Genomic DNA, 25,311 nt, shown 5'->3' with positions numbered 1-25,311 from the left:
CTAAAGTTATGCTGAATTATACGAAGTTTAACTTTATATTTTAAGTCAGTTTGATGTTGTTTGATATGACTATGAATGCTATTAACTAAACAAGCTTTTTAAAAGAGTGTAGCAGTAGATTATTAAACTGAAAAGAACATTTGTTGTTTTAAATAGTATTTCATTAATTTGTGATATCTAACTGCCTGGTATTAGTTAGCCTACTTTTATTATATTTTGATTAATTTATTAACGTTATACTTTAAGAATCATATAGTGATATTGAAGACCAACCTTTTTGTTTATTGAGAAGTCTATTATTTTAAGCATTAGTTTTTGTTTGCTTGTTTTTTTTATACCAGGAAACTGTAAATTACAACTTAGAATACAGTAAAAGAGAAGTTCTATTACACAATATTTACATTAGATACACAGGATAAAGAGCAAAACCCAAAAAAAAGTACATTAAAAATGAATCAAAAAAAAATTGCAAAAAAAGTATTAATCTTTATTTTTATAGTATAATTTTTATTTTACAATGTGGATTGTTTTACATAGAAGATTCTAGTGAAACCGTGTCAGTTCAGTTTTCAGAGTTTTAGTTAGCATTAAGTAGCATTAAAGATCATATTTACTAAGTGATTAAACTAAATGTTCTATTTCACATAAGAAGTCTATAAAATTATTTATTTTAAGCATTAGTTTTAAATAGTTTAATTATATAGTGACTACTGTGCATTGTCACGTTATCTGCGTTTCGTTGCCTAGCAATGACATTTGCAAACAAGTTGTTACCGTTACCGTGGCGAGCAGTTGTGCCGTCTGCGGCTGTCGTCCAACTGAGGGAAAAATAACGTTAATTCGCTGATAATCATGGCGTTACCAATGCTGCCTGGAAATTCAGTCAACAGAAACGTAAGTAATATCAGAAATCTAAAATAAATTCCTGTTATAAAAAGCCTTGTAGGACATTTCTAAGCTAACTTACATTGGTGCAAGAGCAAAAGTGCAATTTATCCTTTCGAAAGCACTTAATATAACGTTATGCGTTAACGTTATTATTTATGATTCAATATAAGTTAACTTTAAGCACAGTTTCGACGTCAGGTGCGATAAAAGTGGTCAGAGAAAATGACGATTTACCTTTTTGAACATACCATTGAACGAGATGGATAAAAAAAATGTAACTTATGTGTTTATTACACATTATGCATTAGTTCATTTGTTAGTAAGTAGGCAGTTCAATTGTTTAAACCACTAAAAGCAAATGAAGGAAACTGATCTAATATAATAACAGGTTAAATGGTCTGATATAGTTTGTCTTACACAATAATGAAAACAAATCTCTTTCCAGCTTGGAAAAGACAAATTTCACAAGTCTCAGCATTTTGATTATTCAAATGGAGTAGCTATGATGGTTGGGACAGAGAAGCCGGGCATTGGAGGAGATCTGCTCCTGGGACAGAGTGCAAGAGCCAAATATTCACGGTTTCCAAAAGGAGAGGGCAGTGGTGCTCCAGCATGGCTTGCCTTTGACAAACAGGTTTTTCATCATATAAGAATATAATATACCTATTTTTTCACCTAGTGCTTGGCAAAATATACAAATTTACCCCCCTTTATTTACCTACCTGAAGGTCCTGTGTTTTGATGCTTATTTCAATGAAGATGTTCCTCAAAGGAGGGAAGAAAAATATAGAGTACGAAAGTGCAAGATTTACTTCTACCTGGAGGATGACACCATACAAGTGGTGGAGCCAGAGTTCAAAAACAGTGGCATCCCACAAGGTGAACCATCAGAATCAAACATTTAGTTTCCAGATTAATGACAAACCAGTTAAAAACATCTTGTCTAAATTCAGCTGTTCTTCTTCTGTACAGGAACCCTGATTCGGCGCCACCGCATTCCTCTACCAGCTCCTAAAGATGATTGTTTCTACAATGTGCACCATTTCAACATCAACCAGGAAGTCGTGTTTTATTCCAGAAACTTTATGATCACAGACTGTGACCCTTTCACTCGCAACTTTTTGATAAAAATGGGAGTCCGACTGAATCCTCCTGCTTCCACACCAGCGGATCCCTATACTACCCTTCGACAAGAGGCAAGTGAGCACCAGGGATCTAAATAGCAATATCAGAACTTCCGTATTATAAAGTGTGTTTCCCCTGACAGTTGGAAGAGAACATGAAGCCACTGCGGCCGTATGAAAGACTGGATACCCTGAAGCAGTTTTTAGAGCATGACCGCCAAGTCCTGCGCTTCTACTGCTACTGGGATGATAGTGAGAGCATGTTTGGAGACCCTAGAGAGCTGATCCTGCATTACTTCCTGGCAGACGACACCATGGAAATGTACGAAGTTGTTCCTCCAAACTCTGGTCGAGACACTGTCCCTAAATTTCTGCACAGGGGCAAGCTTCCCAAGGTTAGTAAGAAACAGCACATTACTTTAAATATATATATATATATATAAACATATTAGAAAAGAACATATCTGTAAAGGAGAATCACATATATAACTAATGCATTGAGCAAAACTATTGCAAGTATAATAAAAAAACAGTTTACAAGGTACAAATTAATGGAGGCACAATGGTGCAGTGGGTAGCACATTCGCCTCACAGCGAGAAGGTCACTGGTTCAAGCCTCGGCTGGTTCAGTTGATGTTTCTTTGTGGAGTTTGCATGTTCTCCCTGTGTTCGCGTGGGTTTCCTCCAGGTGCTTCGGTTTCCCCCACAGTCCAAAGACATGCACATAGGTAAATTGGATGAGCTAAATTGTCTGTAGTGTATGTGTGTGAATAAGTGATGAGTTGCAGCTGGAAGGGTATCCGCTACGTAGAACATATGCTGGTTAAGTTGGCGGTTCATTCCGCTGTGGCGACCCCTTTTAATAAAGGGACTGAGCCCAAAAGAAAATGAATGAATGAGTGTACAAATTAGCATACGCAATGCTTTCTGAAGAATTGTCACACTAAAGGATGTATTCATTTCGTTTTAAAAGTTGACGTATCTCACAGGTGTTTTGTTTTGTTTAATTATGCTTTCAGATAGTAATATTAGACCTTGCTATATGTGCTGTCAACTTCCAATGTTGAACATCTCTACGGTTTAACAAAGTAAACTTAATAGACATGTTTAGTAGTTTAAAACAATAAATTTTAAGAAAATTATATATATGTACAGAAATAATTCCAGAAAGTAACAGAAATGTATTGCCAACTAAGGTTTTTGTACTGTAATCTTGTTAAACGTTTCGACACTACCTGACCAAAGTCGCCTATCCAAGTTTTAGGAACAATTAATAATAACTGGACTTCTAGTTGATCATTTGGTATCAGAAGTGGCTTATATGAAAGACAAAGACCTCTAGATTCATCTTATTTTACCAAAATAAAATATGATTATGCCTTGTTTTCTAATTATTTAATTAGGACAGTAAGGTCGACTTTCCTTAGACAAAATTCTTGTCACTTACAGGAATATTGTACAGTATAAACAGAACATTAACATGCACATACAATTAAATATAAAGAGTTCTAAATTTATAGATTAAAATAATTTAAAAATTAAAAAGTTTCTGATAATTTCAGTAATTTCAAACACTGAAAGATGTGGAATATGAAAACAAGTCTTTACAGTTGAATACAGTTTGTTCCACCTTTAGATGAGGCTAAGTGGTTATCAGTTCCTCTGTCCTCTTTTTCCCCCATCCTCTATGCCAAGCTTTTATCCAGACTGACAGGGCTGAAAGAACATCCAACTTCCCTAAAGCACTTTTCAGTTTCCTCCCTGCTTGTTTTTCAGTCTAAATTCATTATGAAGGAAGAATGATTTGTCCAGGTTTTTTTTTTTTCTATTGTAATGTTGCCTTGTCACACATTCTGTTGCCTTTCATTAAATGTCATCTGAAAAGGTTTACAGGAATCCCCCAATGAGAAAATAATTATCCCCAATAGCATATTTCTCTAGTCCATTAAGTTATAAAAAAATGCAGTCATTTTCTCCTGATTTCTCTAAACAGCATGCTCCTATTCCCAAACGTCAGCCTGGAGAAATTACAGACCGCACAGTCCTCAATGTATTTGGACCAGTCGGACAAGGAGGACGCTACATTTTGGACAGCCTCAAAGTAAGTTCTGATTAAAAAACAAACAAAAGTGCCCATAGTGAATGCCCTATAAACATAATTACTCAGTTTCCTTATAAATATGATTCAAATTAGTTTATTAGTCAATTGTTATGTAACTTTTTTCACTCACTGTTTACAGACTGGAGCATTGGAAGAAGAGTTCTATAAAGACTCTGATCTGACTATTGGAGCTGTCATTAATGTATGGGGTCGAAGGGTGTTAATATGTGACTGCGACTACTTCACTAAAGAGTATTATCGCTCTAAATATGGGATTGGTGAGTTACATCATGACTTCCGAAGGAATAGAATTTGTACTTTTATAGGTGATACTGGTGATGTTTCATAATTTGTGGTTAAATAGATTTGTCAAAACAATCACATTTTTATTCAAAGCAGTATATAAATAGGAATTTTTAAAAGTTTCTTTGTACAGTATTTTTATATATAGAAATATTTATTAATAACCACAATAAAGGAGCATATAAATAGATATTTTTCTTATTATCTCTTTATATAATTTATTTTGATATTATAAGAATTTAAATCTTACTTTATCTAGTCTTAGCTATTATTAGAATCTAATAATAACAAGAATAATATATTCAACCAACATTTGTGGTTTATTAGCTTTATTTTTATGAAATCATTTTAAATTAGAGTGAAAGCAATATATAAATATTTTTATAATATTTTTATATTTGTCATTAAATGCATATGATGGTGATTTTAATCTTTATCATAAACATCAGTGGTTTTATCTAAACTATAATCTGTACTGTTTGTAACTTCAGAACTCAAAAGAGTAAAGTCTCAAATCATTTTTTTTTTGCATTTTGAAGGATTAATAAACATATGTAAATCACCATCATTTATAATTTATGTTGAGTGGGTGTTGGAACCCCAAACTTTTAATGATTAATCGTGCAGCTTACACTGAATGCATTGATGCAGGCTAAACAAGTAGTAACAGCAAACACCTTTAATGAAACCCACCACATGCCGAATAGCCTACCACAACTTTTTCCATGATCATTATATTTTACAAGAAAGCCTACATGCTTTTATATATGTGATTTGAATGACACAAGAGGTCTCTGCGATCATTACATATTTAGGATTAATCTACCAGTAAAAAAAGTATTAATCAGCAGACCATGTGTGTTCCAAACGGTGGATTGTGATCCGTATGAATCATGAATCAACCGTGATCTGTTACACCCCTAAACTTTTGATTTTGATAGTATAAGAATAATTCTTTATTATTAATAATTATAACTAAATAATTGTCCTATATCAGGTTGCAGTAATATTAATAATAGTAATAATAACAACCTTAATATTTTCATAACTCTATATAGAACAAATAGTTTGGAGAATGTATTTTTATTTTCATTATATATATTATGCATAATATACATGTGCTTTTCAGTGGCTCAGTGGTTAGCACTGTTGCCTCACAACAAGAAGGTTGCTGGTTCGAGTGCCAGCTGGCCCAGTTGGCATTTCTGTGTGGAGTTTGCATGTTCTCCCTAAGTTTGCGTGGGTGTCCTTTGCATTCTCCCCTTTTCCCCACAGTCCAATGATATGTGGTATAGGTGAATTGAATAAACTGTAATTGTGTGAATGTGAGAGTGTATGGTTGCTTTCCAGTGTTGGACTGTGGCTGGACAGGCATCCGCTACATAAAACATATGCTGGAAAAGTTAGCGGTTCATTCTGCTGTGGTGACCCCTGATAAATAAGGGACTAAGCTATGGAAAATGAATGATGATTTTCAAAGGGAGGAGTTTGGCAGCGCTGTTACTGACCACATGATGTCAGCATTGAGTTTCATCTGTGACTCTGGCTCTGAACTTGGCTCTTGAACTGGCATTTATTTTGTTAGCTCCAAACAAACTCTCCACAGCTTGTGCATCTTGTGCTCTACTGCTTAATCTAATGAAGTGCAAAGCAAATCTACATACCCCGACCCCTCATTCTCTACACGCATCTCATCTGTGTGGTCTTACAAGCTGTTCGTTATTTTCAAAGTCTTCCTGCCATAAATCTCACATCTCTATGAGAGACTACTGCTCCCCAGTGTGCTTTCATCCCGTTGAAAAACTGTCGGAATAACACGCACTGAATGAAAGGAGCAGAACTGATTGACACCTCAAGGTGACTCAGTTTTTGGACAGCAGATATGAGCAATGGCTAGCCAGGCCTCTTTATCTTCAAAAGCCCGGACATCAGAAGCACACAAGCTCCGTGTCAACGGTAACACAATACGGGTGCGCGTGCATCTGTCTGCCGTGGCGTTATGCCGACTCAAGAGATCATAGCATTAGTTACACATGAGCCTAATGGAGCCGGGTTGACACCGGCTCTGATGAAGCACTTGTTCACTTCTCAAGGGTCAAGAGGCAATAGACCAAATTCATATGGCTAAACGTAACTCTGTCTGGCTTCTCTTTCGGTTTTCAGTCTAATTAGGGCACTGTTTACATCTAGGGCCCTACCATATACCTGGTGCAGTGCAGTGCCAGATGTGAGAGAAGTGTTTTTTGCTTGTTTCAGCTTGGCACAGGTATGCATTTGCACCAATTTGTGTGCTGCTTTGAAAAGGAGCTGTGTTAGGGAGCATTGCTGCCCCCTTGCTGTTCTGAGGCAACTGAAACTGTGGCATTGACTAACTAAAAGCTAGTCTAATGTCAATGATACAGTTTTTTGTTGTTGTTGTTGTCATATAAAGTGCATGTTGGTGATAGGTGGGGCCAAATTGTAAGTCCACTTTGCTTATTATCCACACAGGTATGCACAGCAGCACACAAATATCTTTAATATGCAAGATTAAAGGATTAAAATATAAAACATTATTATTTTCTACATAAATATAAAATTAGCTACCTCTTTCCAAACCTTCACCTCAGAGGGCTTAGGTGGAATTCAGCTCATTACATAGATGGCCGCCCAGTTTAACATTGTGCAGGAGAAGATACATTTCCTCACTAGTGAAGCATTCCGTTTTCACCATTGCACCTAGTTAATAGCAAATGTGCCAAAAAATTTCCAAATTTGTCAAATGACTATAAAATAAATTTAAAACCCTGTACTCTAATCTACCCTAAATGTTGTTGTGGGACAATGTGAGAGACAATGGTAGCATGTCCTTAACTATATCTCCAGATATTTTTTGTTTAATTCTTTCTGAGTGTTTGAAGTGGAGAAAAATTAAGTTTTATTTGGCGTTGTGTCTTTGTCTCCTCTTTAGATTATAATTACTTGTCAACGATGCAGAGACACTGTTTTTCCTGGGCATATATAAACATTCCTGCCTTTCACCTTAACAAGGGAAAAGTAGTGCTTATATTTCCAGTTGGCAAACGCTATCTTTGAACTTGTTGGACTTGCCATTGTTCTGACTCTGGACATTGATGTGTGTTTTACTGACTGTTTGTGTGAGAAAGTGGTAGAAATTGTATTAAAGAGATGTTTTTAAATGCCAAGTGTAGATGACAACATGTCTCCCATTTCACAGAGGACTTCCCATCTATCTCATACAAGGCCTCACCTCCACCTAAACCAGCTAAGCAGGTGCCACCCTACACTGGATTTGGATCTGAGGAGGATTCACTGTGTTCTTGCCAGGGTTTGCTGCCTAAACCCCCACAGAAGGATTTCAAGAAGCTTATGGAGAAAGACAGGTAGCCAGCACTATTAATCTCCCACAGGATGCTTCCCGCTCATTTCAAACCATTAATATTATATCAAAACAACATGTCAGACCCATACTGGCTTTCTGATCATTCTGACAGAAGAGTTTAGACCCTTGTCAATCCCACTAAAATCATCTTTTAGTTAAGTGCAGCTCTTTGCACTTGGAAGTGGATGAACACATGCCCTTTATAAATAATCAAAGGCTTAAATGCAATCTCATGATACTTCTGATGTAAAACACGCTTTTGCAAGTCGGTTTATTATTATACATAGTTTTCACAGAGCTTTGCTTCCAAATATAATCCCAGAACCAGTATCACACGGCAAATTATTCACTCGCTCAATTTGCTTTGGACAATACTGCGTTAGACATTGGCAGGCATAGGGGTTGAAGGGAACAAGAAGGCTCTGCTAAATAAAGGATTGTTTTAAAGATGGTAAACTCAAAGCAGATAAGTGACCGGAGTAAAGCCACAGTGAATAAGCAAGGAAACTTCCTGAATGGTCCTCTCGGCCTAGTGAACTAAATATTTAAAGAACAGTCACTGTAAGATGGAAAGAGGACATGTCTTTCTGAAAGAGAACTTTCTAGTAAAGTAGAGGTCTGTTAATATAGTAAGCATATAAGAATACTTGGCACAAAAATGTTGCATGCAAGTAATTTCAAAACAGATGGTGATAGGCTGTGAGTGATACAAACAGCTTAAAGGGATTCACCCAAAAAAGGGAGGTCACCAAAAAATGAAAATGATCCCATGATTTACTCACCCCAATGGGCATTATAGGTGTATATTAGGGCTGTGCAATATGGCAAAAGAAACATATTAAGATTTTCAATATCAACAATATTGTGATTTCGATTTTATGACAGACTTAATCTGTGTTTAGTGTGAATCTGAAACATTTCAAAAGAAGAACGTTTTGATCTTTATCAAAGACCTGTAACATGTCTCTAAAACAGGCATAAATAAAGCAAAAATGACCTAGTAAGGCTGAAGAAAAGTGTCTCAAGAACAGACCTATGGCAAAACGTGTATGTGAGAGTGCGCATCATCAAACTCAAGTAATGCCGTGTTCAGACTGCATCATTTTAGCGACAAATGCCTCAAATTACAGTCAAATAAGTGCTTGTTCATGCAAGTAACAGTCACACAGTGTGAACTATCAAAGATGCAATCTGAGAGAATTGCCGATGAGTTGCAGACACCCTTGAGATAGTTGGAATGCTAAATATCTGCAGCTGTCTGCGATTCAAATCCTGCCGTGTGAAGTGTGTTCTGATCAAAAATAACATCGCCGATTACCTACTGCCAATGTAAGAGCAGCATCCACTTGTATGGGTATCTGCCGGCCAGTGGGAGGTTGAGAAGGAAATTAAAAGCGCTCATTTTCAGTTTATTTGGATCCAAGAAAGGAGGAAAACCTAGTGTAAAGTTTGCAGGAGCACATATCACAACCAGAAAAAAGTTGAGGAGAAATTGCTAATTCCCTTCAAAAGCCATGTGAGCAAAATAAGTACATTTCAGCAATGACAGAATTGCTAACCTAGGTAGTCATGCAATGTGAAAATCATGTAGTCTGAACTTGGCATAAGGCACCGATGTTCTGCCTGACCAGATTTTAGAAGTAGTTGTGCGTGTATTCACAGATTTGTTTTGTCATGCATAGATCATTGACCTCTTTGTGATGCTGCCATGAAATAGGCCGTTCACATTTTGCGTCTTTTGATTGCACAAGTACACTATTTCCCATGGAGGTGTGTGGATTGTGTGCACACGCTTTTCGACTTACAAATTACCTGGTTCTGCCATACATCAGCCTTCCTGTATCCAAAGTAACTTAATCCAAAACTACAGATGTTGACTTTTTTTGACACCAAGTCGCCCTGTGCTGAAATTATAATCCCTGTCTACCAGGGGTGTACAAACTCAGTCCTGGAGGGTCAGTGTCCTGCTGAGTTTAGCTCTAACTTGCTTCAACACACCTGGCAGGAAGTTTTTAGTATTCCTAGTAAGAGCTTGATTAGCTGGCTAAGGTGTGTTTGATTAGGGTTGGAGCTAAACTCTCCAAGACACCGACCCTCCAGGACTGAGTTTGGACATCCCTGCTGTATACACAGGCTATTCAGTCTGGTGTTTACACGCGTTATGACTGGGTCAAATTCCATACTGCAGGAAGATTGAGCTGTAAGGCGATTTAGAAATCACGCATGTCCAAATCTCGATTTCGATATGATTTTAATTAATCGCACAGCCCTAGTTTATATGATTGACTTCTTTTAGACAAATCCAATCTGAGTTATTTAAAAAAAACTATACTGGACTTTTCCAGGACTACAATGGCCATATTTGGCTGATTATTATCAGTAGTCTACTAAAGTGCATCTATCCATAATAAAATAAAGTCCCACACGGTGTTCTGGGAGGTGAATAAAGGTCTCCTTTACTGAATCCACTAATTTTTGTGAGAAAAATATCCATACTTTAAAAACCATTTTGTGTAACTTCCAGCCAGCATCCTCTATCATCTTCTTCATTTTTGAGGTGCATGTTTTGGTGCATTAGCACCATCAGATGGACAGGACTGTGTTTTGTCTGTCTTTCCTCCCTGTTTCTGCTTTTATTTCAACTTCACACTCAAGAGACAGAAAAACGCAGTCCTGTCCAGCTGATGGCACTAAAATGTTTGTTATAACAGCACAAACCAGCACAAATCAGGCACAAACGAATGACACTAGTTTGGTGTGATTTCGAGAAAATGGGGTGGAGAGTGATGCCACGGCTCCCGAAATATTGTTTATATCTAAACGAGACAAACAGATATAGTGTTTGTTTTAACGGCACAAATCCAGCACAAACAACCTGTGCTGATTTGAAGTGATTTGAGCAAGATGGGGTGGAAAGTGACATTGAACGGTCAAAAGAAATAATGATTAATATCTCAGACCCCAAACCAACACAAACATTAATTCTTGCACAAATATAGCACAAACGAATGGCATAGTTTTGGGGATTATTTGTTTTTATGGGGTGCCAACTTCATGGAGGTCAATTTGATTTGATAAAAAAACGAAATTATATGCACGAATAAATATTTTTCATTTTTGGGTGAACTTACCCTTTATTGAATGTCTAAATCTCCTAATGTTCACATTATTAGATAATAAAATAAGAACATTTGAATGAGATCTGCTAATCAGCTCAAACAAACTGTGCAATAGGCGAAATATTCTCCAACATGGCCCTGAAAAAAATCCAATAAACGTAATGAATCATTTAATTTCATTATGTTTACTCGTAATGATCTTATGCCAGTTATTGTTCTCAATGTAAGGCAAGGTCTGGTGAGCAACGTGCTGAGATTTGTGGGGAAAATGCTGACAGACAGTCCTGTCGACAAGGAACGTGTTTTTATCATATGCTTCTACCTTACTGATGACACAATAGCTGTCTTTGAACCTCCACAGAGAAACTCAGGTATTGTCAGCCTATTCATATAAATTCAGTTTAGGAAAATAAACATTTCAATTTTACTGTATGTTTTTATATTGCTCTTGTGATGAAGGTGTGATCGGGGGTAAGTTCTTAGAGAGGGGGCGAGTGAAGAAGCCAGGACAGGAGCTGTTTAAAAGTGAGATGTCGGAGTATTTCACTGCTCAGGATTTGTATGTTGGAGCTCATCTGCTTCTGAACAGTCAACCTTTCCAGCTGGTGGATGCTGACGATTTTACATTCAGCTATATGGAGCAGCATGCAGATGAGGTAACACACAAAAACCATCTCGTTGCTTCAATTTTCAGCCTGTTTTAATTAATGTTGCTGAGCAAAATATCAAGATATATGTCTCTATATAGAATCTCCATTAAAAGTCCTTCACCTATTTTTCTCAATTATTTAGTTCCCCAAGGCCAACATTGGCACCATCATTAGCAAGGTAAAATCCATCAGTGAGGAACAGCAGAAGAAAGTAAAACAGTTTTTCACCATGAGTGACCCAAGCAGCACTGGCTCTCTTCCATATGAGTCATTCAGGTAAGGAGCTGGCCAAAAATACACAAATAAAAGACACATTACATCTTGTTCCCGCCTGCCATATATTATATAGATATACCGAGTGAGATTCTGGATCAGTTTCACTGATTGTGAGATTTAATTATGGGCAATGTTATTTGCAGAAGTTTTCTTTAAAGGGGTTGGTGCAACAGACCTGCAGGGAAAAAATGTTGAGATTACATTTGAGTTAAGCCGCAAACATTTAGATGACCAGCAGGTTTTGTGCATTTGTGATCCACATACAGTACCCGCTGTCAGATTTAAAGCACTAAAACCAGCAAACAGTGTAAAACGGGTTGACATGATTGATGTATAGAGGACAGGGATATTAACACTCAGAAAATAGAGATAGAAATTAAGAGCAATAAAATGTGACAAGTTCAGTTGGTCTAACATGTTTTATAAGCTTTTCTCAAGCTATGAACTGATAAAAACACAATGAGCAATTGAATGCTAATTGCACTGACCAAACAGAACCAAATTACTAATGTAAACACTTTCATTACTACATTACATCATTACTACATAAGCTTTAAGTACAAAGCTGGTAAAATGAAATGCAGAAAAAGCCTTGTTTTTGTGATCTAGGTGGGTGTTAATGGGATGTGACATCACGTGAAAACTCTGAACAGAACTGACAGGAAAAATCAAGGACAAGTCATGCCAGGTTAAGCATGGATTATGTTTAGAAATAAGTGAACTCTATAGTTAATACATTACTACTGGGTATTTTAAGTTACAAAACAACAAGTTGCTTTAATTAAATTACTTAAAAATTAACTCGTCACTGAAAAACTACAGTAACGAATTAGGTGATTTAATTAGTTACTTGCAGTATTCATTCATTAATTAATTTTCTGTTCGGCTTAGTCCCTTTATTAATCAGGGGTCGCCTCAGCGGACTGAACCACCAATTTATCCAGCATGTGTTTTACGCAGCTGATGCCCTTCCAGCTGCAACCCATCACCGGAAAACTTATATAGTTTAGTAAATACTGAAAATACAGTTGAAGTCAGAATTATTAGCAATAATTCAGTTTTTGGTGTACTATCCCTTTAATCACTGTCATGTAATGTTTCAAAGACACATGCATATACAGTTGAAGTCAGAATTATTAAACCCCCTGAATTATTAGCCCCCCTGTTTATTTTTTCCCCAATTTCTGTTCAATAGAGGGATGATTTTTTAACACATTTCTTAACATAATAGTTTTAGTAACTGATCTCTAATTACTGATTTATTTTATCTTTGTCATGATGACATTAAATATTTTACTAGATATCTTTCAAGACACTTCCATACAGCTTAAAGTGACATTTAAAAGCTTAACTAAGTTAATTAGATAAACTAGGCAGGTTACAGTAATTAGGCAAGTTATTGTATAATGCAGAGGTGTCAAATCCAGTTCTTGGAAGGCCGCAGCCATGCATAATTTAATTCCAACTTTGCTTCAACACACTTACCTGTATAGGTTTTAATCAAGCCTAAAGGACTCAGTTAGTTTGATCAGGTGTTTGATTAAGGATTGGCACTAAAATGTGCAAAGCTGCGGCCCTCTAGGAACTGGATTTGATGTGGTATAATGGTTTGTTCTGTAGACTATAGAAAAATATATAGCTTAAAGGGGCTAGTAATTTTGACCCTAAAATGGTTCATAACAAATTTAAACTGCTTTTATTCGAGCAGAAAAAATATTATCAGGCCTACTGTGAAAATTTACTTGCTGTGTTAAACATAATTTGGGAAATATTTTAAAAGAAACAAAATTCAAAATGGGGCTAATAATTCTGACTTTAACTGTACATTCAGGAGTTCTGTAAGTCAGTTCAGAAAAGCAGATTATTTGTATTTTGCTATATTAATAGATTTTGCATATTAATTATATTTTAAACTAAAGGTTATGCTTATTAATACAGCTGCATTCTTAAAAAACACTGATTTGAGTCAGAAAACAGTTCAGGAAAATATATAAATTCAGAAAAGCAGAATAATACATATTCCAATTTTTTTATTTATTTTTTTATTTTTACAAATTTCAATTTTCAAATTTTCCCTATTTAGGTATTTTGTAAAAAATAATTATTTTTCAGCTATAGAAAGCTACATTTGTCAGACAATTACACATGCTGAAGAAACAATTAAAATGTTAATAAAATATATTGCGTGTACTCTATGAAAGCAGATGTCTGAAACAATTCGAAATACTTTTGTAATTCTGATTACTAAAGAATGTGATGCTTTTTATTAAAATGCTTAAGCCTTTCATGTTTTTATTAAGCGAAAAGAATGAAGTTATTTTTATTCTATATGAATTGAGTTTTTTTTATTCAGTCATTTAATTCTTTATTTAGTAATTAAATTACTTATCAGACATAGTAATTAGAAATGTTATTCAAATACAATTTAAATAATGTAATAGCTGCCAATTATTTACTTTTTTAATTTAACAAACATATCACTGTTTTGTCACAGAAAAAGCTGTGGGTTACCTCTTCAGTTTGAGACAGTGATTGAGTAAATGTCTGTGTGGTTTCCAGGACTCTGTTGGCAGATTTGGACGTGGAGTTGTCCGAACATGAGATCATGACACTGGGTCGTGTTTATTCGGTGCGGCAGCAGCCAGAGGTGAACGTGGGTCTCATGCTTGCTGTGGCTCAGGATCATCTGAAGAAGAAAAACTTTGAGAAGTTCTCAGAAATGATCCAAGCTTTCACACATGAGGACCGGGACAGGTATAGTTTGATCATTGAAAATAATACATACATTTTTTAGCTTATTAATACAATTTCAATCAAAGATACATTCTAATTAATTTTAAATAAGCAAAGTGTGGGGCAAAGATTAATTACAATTAATTGCATCCAAAAGAAAAGTTAGTTTTGACATAATTTATGCATAAATTAAATATGTGTATTATGTATATGTGATATGTATATGTGTATATGTGATATACACATAAATAAATAAAATCCTAACTATACTAAACATATTTATATATTTATAATATAATGTGTATTATATACATGCATTATTCATATCTAAATATAAATAAACATTTTCGCAAACATATGCCTGTATGTGTGTATTTATATATACATAATAAATATACATAGTACACACTTATACAGCTGAAGTCAGAATTATTAGCCCCCCTTTGAATTTCTTTTTGAAATATTTCCCAATATATGTTTAAAAGAGCAAGGAAATTTTCAGAGTATGTCTGATAATATTTTTTTTCTTCTGGAAATTCTTATTTATATAATATCGGCTAGAATAAAAGCAATAAAAAAAAACATTTTACGGTTAAAATTATTAGCCCCTTTAAGCTATATTTTTTTTCGATAGTCTACAGAACAAACCATTGTTATACAATAACTTGCCTAATTACCATAACCTGCCTATTTTACCCAATTAAGCCTTTAAATGTCACTTTAAGCTGTATAGTAGTGTCTTGAAAATTTTCTAGTCACATATTATGTTCTGTCATTATGGCAAAGATAAAATAAATCTGTTATTAGAAATGAGTTATTAAAACTATTATGTTTGGAAATGTATTAAAAAAATCTTCTCTCCGTTAAACAGAAATTGGGAAAAAAATAAACAGGGACTAATAATTCAGGGGGGCTAATAATTCTTCAACTGCATATGAAATGAAAACAAACTTATTTTTATTTGTGATTAAACCAGTTCTTAGCATTTTATAAAATTAAAATGTATCTTTTATCACATTTGTATCAATGAGCTAAGAAAATATGTATTATTTTTATATTGTCTAATTTTTTTGGAAGTCACTGCATTTAAATATTTAATCTAATGAAATGAAATACTATCTGTGTTCCATTCTATACTTCATCTTCAATATGACCGCATGCATAAAATCATGTATAAAATCAACACTGACATAAACATGCCATCATGCAAAACCACGAAAGCATGTCACACGTTCTTCAGGGACACAAACTCACAGTTCTTCAGAGTTACACAGTCACCCTTAACAATCACGCAGAGGCAGAATAAGCATCAATCTGCTTTAGATTGAGGGGGTGCGATTAGTTCCAGCGGCTCAACTGAAGCATTGGAAACAGATGAAGACCTGTGGCTTGTTGCAGGCAGGGGAAATGGATGAGGAAGAAAGCCGACAGGTCAACGTGCTTGTCCTGTTTATGTGGCCCTGTGGAAAGTCGACTTATTTTACGATGTTCAATATGTCCGGAAAATAACCAAGCTGGAATGTGTGCAGGTCCAAACTGCGTTGGAAGACTGTAAACTGCGTGACTATTTGTGAATCAGAAATGTATTTATATGGTTTATGATGTGGAGAAGTTTGGGGTCAGTAATACATTTATTTACTTTATGAAGACAGTAAAGATTGAAATAGTTAATAATGGTTAATTGTTTTAAATAGCTTTTTGCTTTTTAACCTTTAATTCATTTAATTATCTTATACAAAAAATGATAATGTGAAACTGAATACTGACTGCTCAGATTCAGTTTTGCTGTTATATTTAATTGATTAACTGAATTAATGTGCTGTTAAATGTTTCGATTATCGTTTGAATTTGAATTAGTTTTTTATCTTGAGTTTTTAAGTTAAAGTTCAAGTCATTTTGTTTTTATTATTTTTTATTTTAATATTTTTTGGTTTAATTATTTTATTTTTAAATGTAATTTTGTAAATGTAAAGCTGGTTGTACTCATTCCAGTTTTACTCATCTTTTTATTTGTTTTTGTATTAATATTTCTTTACTGATTTATTATTTTCTTTTTTGTTATAGTTTTAAGAGAAACAAAAAATTAAATATATTCTAGTTTATTTAATTAAAAGTAAACAAAAATGATCTTCGAAATAGTTTTTTTGTGCTTTATTTTTTTAGTTTAAGTTAGTCATTTTATTAGTTTCTATGAGCTTTAAATATTTTTAGTTTTATTTTTAATTAACAAATGAATTATGAAATATAATTATTAGTTTAATTTAGCTTTAATGCAAGATAAAATAAAATGGGAAACATTCAACATTAGAGTAAAATGTTTCTAATAAATTACAATACATGTTTGTTTTAATGGAAAGTTTGTCATTTTCTTTGTATAGACCATTTTGAGGGATGTAAACAAAAACAATGGTCCCAACGTTTCTATATTTTCCTAAAATCCAAAATGAGCCACATATTTATGAATAATGTTATGATAGCTGTTTTATAGGTCAGTTGGCATTTCTGTGTGGAGTTTGTATGTTCGCCGTGTTCGCGTGGGTTTCCTCCGGGTGCTCCGGTTTTCCCCACAGTCCAAAGACATGCACTATAGGTGAATTGTGTAAGCTGAATTGTCTGAAGTGTATGTGTGTGAATGAGAGTGTATGGATGTTTCCCAGTGATGGGTTGCAGCTGGAAAGGAATCCGCTGCGTAAAACATATGCTGGATAATTTGGCAGGTCATTCTGCTGTGGTGACCCTGGAATAATTAAGGGACTAACCTGAAAAGAAAATGAATAAATGAAAAGCTGTTTTAAAATTGAGTTATGATTGAATTGCTTGCTGTTACAGTTATGAACTAGTTTGATAACAAACAGGAAATGTTCATGGGCCAATGACATGATTACATTGAAATGGTCTATAATAACATTATGTAACAGAGGCCAACTAGCGACCTCACTCCTCTGACCTCACTCACCTCCTCTGACACCAATTCGATGCCTGTTCAGACTGGGTTTGGTCCAGTAGGACCTATGAGTTACACATGGGGGCTCGTCCGAAATGGGATTGAGGTTTAGTGGTGTGAGTGTAACGGAGACCCGCTAGCGAAGTGCTATGCAGGTAAACCTCACTCCTCTGACCTCTGAAGGTTCTCTAGTGACAGACACTAGAGGCCATGCTCTTTAGCCTCCTTGTTAGAGCAACCAACTCCCATGCAAAGAATTGCTGGTTTAATCCCAGCTCAGACTGGGTTGGGTGCAGTAGGATTGGTAGGTTACACATGGGGGCTCATCTGGGATATGAATGAGGTTTAGGGGAGTGAGTGTAACGGAGGCCAGCTAGCGATGTGCTATGCAGGTAAACCTCACTCCTCTAATCTAGTGACAAAGGCTATAGGCTATGGTCTTTAGCATCCTTGTTAGAGCAACACACTCCTATGCAAAGAATCGCTGGTTCGATCCCAGCTTGGACCGGGTTGGGTGCAGTAGGACCGGTGGGTTACACGTGGGGGCTCCTCGTGTTGGTACTCCGGTTTTCACCACAGTCCAGAGACATGTGCTGTAACTAAATTTATTACACTAAATTGGTCGTAGTGTATTAGTGTGTTTGAATAAGTATGAAAGGGTTGTGGCTGGAATAGTTAGTGGTTCATTCAGCTGTGGCGACCTCTAAAATAGTTACTTAAGCCGAAGTAAAATTAATGAAGCCAAATCTGGGGCTAATCTAACAAAATATCTTACATTAGAGGTACAAAAATGACTAAACCCAAATTTATATGTTAAAGAAAAATATTAAATACAAATTTTAAAGATCAAGAGAAATATAAAATATATATAAAAACATTTTTCATTTTATTTAAAGTAAAACAAAAGTGATTTTATCTTTAGTTACTATAATAACCCTGACTCATTTCTCTTTTTGTCCACTCATTTGTCTTTGTAGATGTGGCCAGCTCTCGTCTAAAGAGGCCCGGATCATCTGTAAGGCTTTTCGACTGCCCCTGTCTGATGACCTGCTAAGAGCCCTTCTGGAGAAGTAGGGTCAACAGAGCACAACCCTCATTCATTATCCGTGAATCATTTCACCACAACGCCTCTAAATCTCCTGCGTCTCTCATGTTCACATCCAGGTTTGCAGGCGAGTCAGAGAAGATTGACTATCACGCTTTTCTATCCGGAATCAACTGGAGAGAAAACCCCGTCCCCGCTGTGCTTCCAGAGGACACTGTAAAGGTGAGATTGAATGAAGAATGTTATTAAAGTAGTTCATTTGGTCTAAATATGCATTCATGCATTAGGTCGATGCTTTTATCTAAGGTGACTTGCGTTGCTATAAAGGTACATGTTTCATTAGTGCTTGCATTCACTGGAAATTGAACCCAAAAGCTTCACATGCTCTGTTTGAGCTCTAGGAAACCTAAATGCTATATTTTTAAATATGCAAAAAAGGCAAAACATTTATTTTGTAAAATATATTTAGCAGATATATTTACACAAATATATTTTTTTAATATACATTTTTGGCGCTATATATATATATATATATATATATATATATATAAACAAACTATAATTTTTCGGCACTTAGTCGGCGCAATAGCCTAGTGGTTGGCGTGCCGACATATGGTGGGGTGGCGCATCGGGGCGTCGCGAGTTCGTATCCCGGCTCGACGACATTTCCCTACCCTACCCCCCCTCTCTCTCTTGCTTCCTGTCTCAATGCTGTCCTATCTGATAAAGGCCAAAAAAAAAAAAAAAAAAAACACTTTTCAGCACTTAGAAAATTGATATTCCCTATTTATTTTCTAAGATGGATAAAAACTAATGTCTAAAATATCTAAAGCAAGGAACATACTTGAAAAATAATAGTAAAAAAATTAAATAAACTATTTTTTGAAGACAAAAATTATATCTACAGTTAAAGTCAAAATTATGACTCCTCCTGTGATTTTTGTGTTTTTCTTTTTCAAATAGTTCTCAAATGATGTTTAACAAGGAATTTTTTTAACAAATTTTGGATCAATATTATTAAGCAATTTTTTTTTCTGATTGTATACAAAACAAACCGTCGTTACAGGGGCATTCATGTCAAAAGCGTTCACGTTTTACCAGATTCGGCACAGAGCATATTAGGTAATGTTTCATGTCAACATCGATACAAACAGGCAAAAGAGCTGGATGAATGCGATAGTATGCGAAGGTTGAATTAGGTTTTAAATACATGCTAATTTTACTGCATTTTGTAATTTAGAGATTTAATAAAATTTATTTACTGAAATAAGTTACAAAATGCAGTATAATTAGCACGTATTTAAAACTCATTTTGTAGACCAAAAAGAAAGAAAGAAAGAAAGAAAGAAAGAAAGAAAGAAAGAAAGAAAGAAAGAAAGAAAGAAAGAGAGCCATGACCGTATGGGAAGCTTTATGTTCTGTCACCAAACACAGAGTTTAAGATGTGTTTTGCTGAAACAGCCACATGCACATGACAGTGTTAGTGTCAGGGTCCAGGCCCTGGTCACCTGCGGGCCCCACAGGCTTCAAGCAGCTCCAAGCCTCATCTCAAGTAAATCAGCCTAGGGAAAAAACCCACTCAACAACTACTCTGAAGTGGAGCTTTTATTACAGCGCAGTAATTTCGCATGCCTCCTTGGAGCCTAAGCAGAACCATCTGCTCACTTTGACTCGCATTGAGGAGACCTCCAGTTTTGCAAAGGCAAGACTCTGCAGGTGAACAAGAGGAAAAACATTAACTAATGCTTATCTTCATATTAGCCCAACTGATTGATTACATTAGGAACTGCAAATTTGTTTAGTATTTTTTCTAAAATGTGGTTTAAATATGCAAATTGGACATTGCTGAATGAAGATTTCTAGTTAAAAACACTGGAGAAAATTTGGTTCAAAATGTTAATTTTTAGATTTTTTGGGGTCAAAAAATTTTACTAATAGGATTTTTGTAGAATAATATTTTGCATATAATTAGGCATAGTATGAACATATCCCTCTGTAAAAACCTTCAGAATACAGATATGAATAAAACGGACATTTGGTGAACGTATTGCTAAAGTGGAGATCTATTATTTAGTGCAAACACCTTTAAAACTGTTTTGAAATTTAAGTTTACAAACAAATTCTAAAGTGCGACTGTAAAAAGATTAATGACAAAGACAAGCTGACACTTTAAATTGACTTAATTTTTATAATTATGCACATAGTTAATTTACTTTACAGTTATAAAGTAAACTAATTATTTTTAAAGTGCAGATAAATAATGTTTTACATTTGTTTTCTATTAGCCTGAAGCACTTGATGAAATCTCAAAAACTGAAAGATGAATGAAAAAAGAAAACCTTTTTCCCCTGCAGTGTCTCGCCATAATTAACCAGCAGGGGGCATGAGCTCTCGATTTGCCCCTATCCCTGTTCCATACACTGTAAAAAATGCTGGGTTCCACGTAACCGGCTCGTTTTAAATAAGTAGTTTAAACAATCAACAAATGTTATTTTTTTGTGTATGTGACGATTCTTTTTCTACATTTCAATATCTAGATTTCACTTCTAAGTTATGGGAACTTTAATTTCTTTTCAAAAGAATTTGTTGATTGCTTAGTTAAATGGAAATTTTCCTATAATTCTCACAAAGCATCATGGGGCTAGCATCATGGATAGTTGCGTTCTGCTATATTTTCCATTTTATCGCGGTGTGGAGGATTGGATGAAGCAATTTGTATCCATGCAGAAGCAAGATTTATCCATGAGAAGCAAAACAGACTGCCATTCTTTGTTTTGTTTTTCTTTCTCTTTTTTGATTTGCTTGTTCATTTTCTGTAGCTCATTTCACATTGTTTATTGACTGTTAAATTTGCCAGTTTCCAGCCATTTCCCGTAGCCCTCATTGAACCTAAACTGGCACTCATCACAATGGTGAATTACCTTGCATTTTTTACATGCAAAGGCGTACCTCAAAAACACTGTGAAATGATTGATCAGGCCATATACTCATTCTAGTCTAGTGTATATAGTCATTTTTTATAAAAATCACATGAAGAATTATATACTCACAGGCCACTTTATTAGGTACACGTGTCTACCTGCTCGTTAACGCAAATTCCTAAGCAGCCAATCACATGGCAGCAACTCAATGCATTTAGGCATATAGACATGCTCAAGATGATCTGCTGCAGAATGTAGAGAGAAGGGTGATTTAAGTGATTTTGAACGTGGCATGGTTGTTGGTGCCAGATGGGCTGGTCTAAGTATTTCAGAAACTGCTGATCTATTGGGATTTTCATGCACAACCATCTCTATGGTTTACAGAGAATGATCTGAAAAAAGAAAATATCCAATAAGCAGCAGTTCTGTAGGCGCAAATGCCTTATTGATGCCAGAGGTCAGAAAAGAATGACCAGACTGGTTTGAGCTAATAGAAAGGCATCAGTGACTCAAAAAACACTTGTTACAACCGAGGTATGCAGAAGAGCGTCTCTGAATGCACAACACGTCCAACCTTGAGGCAGATGGGGTACAGCAGCAGAAGACCACACCACGTGCCACTCCTGTCAGCTAAAAACAGGAAACTGAGACTACAATTCACACAGGTTCAACAAAATTGGACAATAGAAGACTGGAGAAACGTTGCCTGGTCTGATGAGTCTCGATTTCTGCTGCAATATTCGGATGGTAGGGTCAGAATTTGGCGTCAACAACATAAAAGCCTGGATCCATCCGAGCTCGTATCAATGGTTCAGGCTGCTGGTGGTGTAATGGTGTGGGGAAATTTTCTTGGCAAAGTTTGTGCCCGGCAATGTTAATGCCACAGCCTATCTGAGGATTATTGCTGACCAGGTCCATCCCTTTATGACCACAGTGTACCTATCTTCTGATGGCTACTTTCAGCAAGATAACGTGCCATGTCATAAAGCGCGAATCATCTCAGACTGGTTTCTTGAACATGACAATGAGTTTACTTTACTCAAATGGCCTCCACAGTCACCAGAAAACAATCCAAAAGAGCACCTTTGGGATGTGGTGGAAAGGGAGATTTTCATCATGAATGTGCAGCCAATACATTTGCTCCAACTGCGTGATGCTGTCATGTCAATATGGACCAAAATCTCTGAGAAATATTTCCAGTACCTTGTTGAATCTATGCCACAAAGGATTACAGCAGTTCTGAAGGCAAAAGGGGGTCCAACCTAGTACTAGTAAGGTGTACCTCATAAAGTGGCCGGTGAGTGTATATACTTACTATAGGCTATAATTTACAAGGTGACCAGATCCTTGTGATGTTTAAATATAAATATGCTGGACAAAATATTTTGATCTATAAACTATTTTTACACTTAATGACATTGTAGTCAAATTCTTTTAGTAGTAAATCATGGTAAAATGTATGATATTTGTGATGTATTTGTTGGGGGGTTGTGAAATTTCGCTAAAATATATACATTTTGTGTTTCTACTTACTTTTAATTTTGCTTTAGTTTGTTATTTTAACTATTTTGTTTTAGTTTCTATTAATAAAAATATGTGTAACTATTTTAACTAAAAAAAACTCTAAAAAATACAAACATTTCTTGTCCTTTGATACGCAAGAGTTTGAGAAGCAAGAGAAAGTTATGAGTTTGAACCATTTTCACAGTTCAAAAGTGTGTGTATATGATTACACTTATTTATGACAGCATGTCAGAATATGATCTAGCGTATTTCATCACACTACAACATTTGCTACGTTCAAAACACACAAAACTGTCCCCCTTTTTGAATTCATAGTCAATAACATTGAATATTCCAATGATGTATAGACTGCTGAACTAAAAATGTCCCCCGTTTTGGTTTCACAAATCTGGTCACCTTAACATATTGAGCAATAAAAATCTTATCTGCGGCAATGCTTTCTAAAAGACGATTAAGGCTCTGATTTACTGAAGGACGCAACGTCGTTAAACATTTGTCATACATTTTTAAATAGCAAGTACAAGACATTTACCATGTGCTAAAGTCAATCTGGCCTGATAAATCTAGCTCTCAGTGCACCTTAATTTGCAGAGACGTGCCAGCGAAACACATGTGCGCTCCAGGAGCCTCTGCGAACTGTTTCTCAAAGCCTGTCGTGCTGTTGTTTTTAGTTTGACGCAGACTGGAGAGGAGAAGCTCCAGAGCCTGCAGTGAAAACCATCAACTACTCGCTCTTACTGGAGGACGTCTTTGGCAGCGCCACAAACATTAATGACAGCTAAGAACGGCCTGATGGGATCCTCAAAAGCATGAGAGAGGAAGTCAAGAAGTCTGCAGCACTTTGTGCACCGCATTGATTAAACTCACATTGTCGTTTCTGTTGTGTTGCGTGAATGTCATAATGCAGTTTATGTGTATTTTGTCTTGTGTTATTTATTCGACTTAAAATCAAAAACATGCTGGAATGAGAGAGCCGTTTGGGACCATGTGGAGCAGTTAAAAATATGAGCCGCTAAATCAAACCATACTTCATATCCAGGCAGACAGACATGCACATTTGCTGTTATTATGTGGATAAAGCTGTCAATATAATACGACAACATGCCTTTGGCTATATGAGAGAATTTAACTGGCCCGCTATATAGTCATAATCCCCAAATGTCTTTTTATGATTGGCTTGAAGGAAAGCCAGTGTTTTTCCCATGCTAAAAAGGAAATCGTCTTTATTTTATAACCCGCAATGGCTGTTCGCACTTATGTATTGGCACATTATGCAATTGATAAATGCTGATGCTGTATATAAAAAGACAGGTCGAGCGTGTCTGTAATCAGAGCTTTTGTGATCAAGGCCTCCGTTCCCGGCCAAGACAGAAAGAAGTGCATTACATCACAGCAGGCATTATCAAGTCTTCATTCCTAGCCTTCACACTTACTAAAATATTAGCCTCATGAGTTAGCAGGCTTCTGTCCGAAACACAAAGGCTGACGTTTGGAGGACATTTTTAGCCTGGCTCCAGTGAATGGGGAATAAGGCTACACTTTGATATCCCAGACTGTAACAATGACCCCCGGTTACATCTGGTATTAACATCCATTTCTGTGGTCAGCATTTAATACCGATGAAAAGAAAAAGGTCCAAATTGGGATCTGGTCGGACAAACCACATTCTGAAGTCGTTAAAAATCATGTGACAACATTGTAGTGAAAATGATAGTGTTTCACTGGCAATAACGAGAAACTGATCTGCAAAACCAAATCTACTAAATAAATGTACATGATCTTTAGTTTTAAAAACTATATAATGTAAATGATGCTCCGTTTCTTGCAGTAATTATTTCGCTTTTTAAGGGGCTGTTCACATATTGTGTCTAAAACCGTGTGGTAAAAATGATGTGCATCATTTCCTTCACCAATTTCAACGTGTTTTTTAGCTTGTGCTAAGCAACCATCAGCCATGCTCTCCGAGGAATCACCACTGACAAACCTTTTCTGTGGCTCTGATACATTATGTGTGCATGTAAAAAGTGAGCGCACTGCACCAAGTCAAAGACTACAGAATACACAAGACGTGTCACTCGTATAGTTTTGAATGCGGAAAAGTGTAGAAATCAATATGGCAAATGAAGCCTCGCCACCTACAGGAGCCAAATCATCGATTACTATAGACTAACTTATCTCCGTGGAAGGAGTTAAGACCATATGAAGCTCAGACCAGATGAATCTCAACGATTACTTGCTTCACAGACATATATACACATTACACATAAAGCTTGAAATCTGTAATTTTAAATGAACCCACTA

General features: G+C 35.8%; 1 protein-coding gene across 2 annotated transcripts; it reads left to right on the top strand.

Moving 5' to 3' along the window:
- The first annotated feature begins 754 nt into the window (after nt 1-754).
- Nucleotides 755-23,886, top strand: efhc2 (EF-hand domain (C-terminal) containing 2). 2 transcript variants are annotated; one of them, NR_132140.1, is made up of 15 exons: nt 755-894; nt 1,334-1,522; nt 1,617-1,767; nt 1,861-2,088; nt 2,163-2,407; nt 4,006-4,113; nt 4,207-4,391; nt 7,634-7,799; nt 11,146-11,288; nt 11,377-11,573; nt 11,710-11,843; nt 14,403-14,597; nt 18,498-18,590; nt 18,685-18,787; nt 23,682-23,886. NR_132140.1 is itself a non-coding variant. In NM_001309817.1 (15 exons), the coding sequence occupies exons 1-15, from the start codon at nt 853-855 to the stop codon at nt 23,790-23,792; spliced, it is 2,247 nt and encodes a 748-aa protein (NP_001296746.1). In that variant the 5' UTR covers nt 755-852; the 3' UTR covers nt 23,793-23,886. The 2 variants fall into 2 exon arrangements, 1 of the variants encoding a protein (NP_001296746.1); NM_001309817.1 differs by having other exon boundaries at nt 1,861-2,084; nt 2,156-2,407; nt 4,253-4,391.
- The last annotated feature ends 1,425 nt before the right edge of the window (nt 23,887-25,311 follow it).

The sequence above is a fragment of the Danio rerio genome, chromosome 9 (assembly GCF_052040795.2).
Source record: "Danio rerio strain M-AB ecotype USA chromosome 9, GRCz13ab, whole genome shotgun sequence".
Classification (NCBI taxonomy): Eukaryota; Metazoa; Chordata; class Actinopteri; order Cypriniformes; family Danionidae; genus Danio; species Danio rerio.
This window is presented reverse-complemented; position numbering and strand designations above follow the sequence as displayed.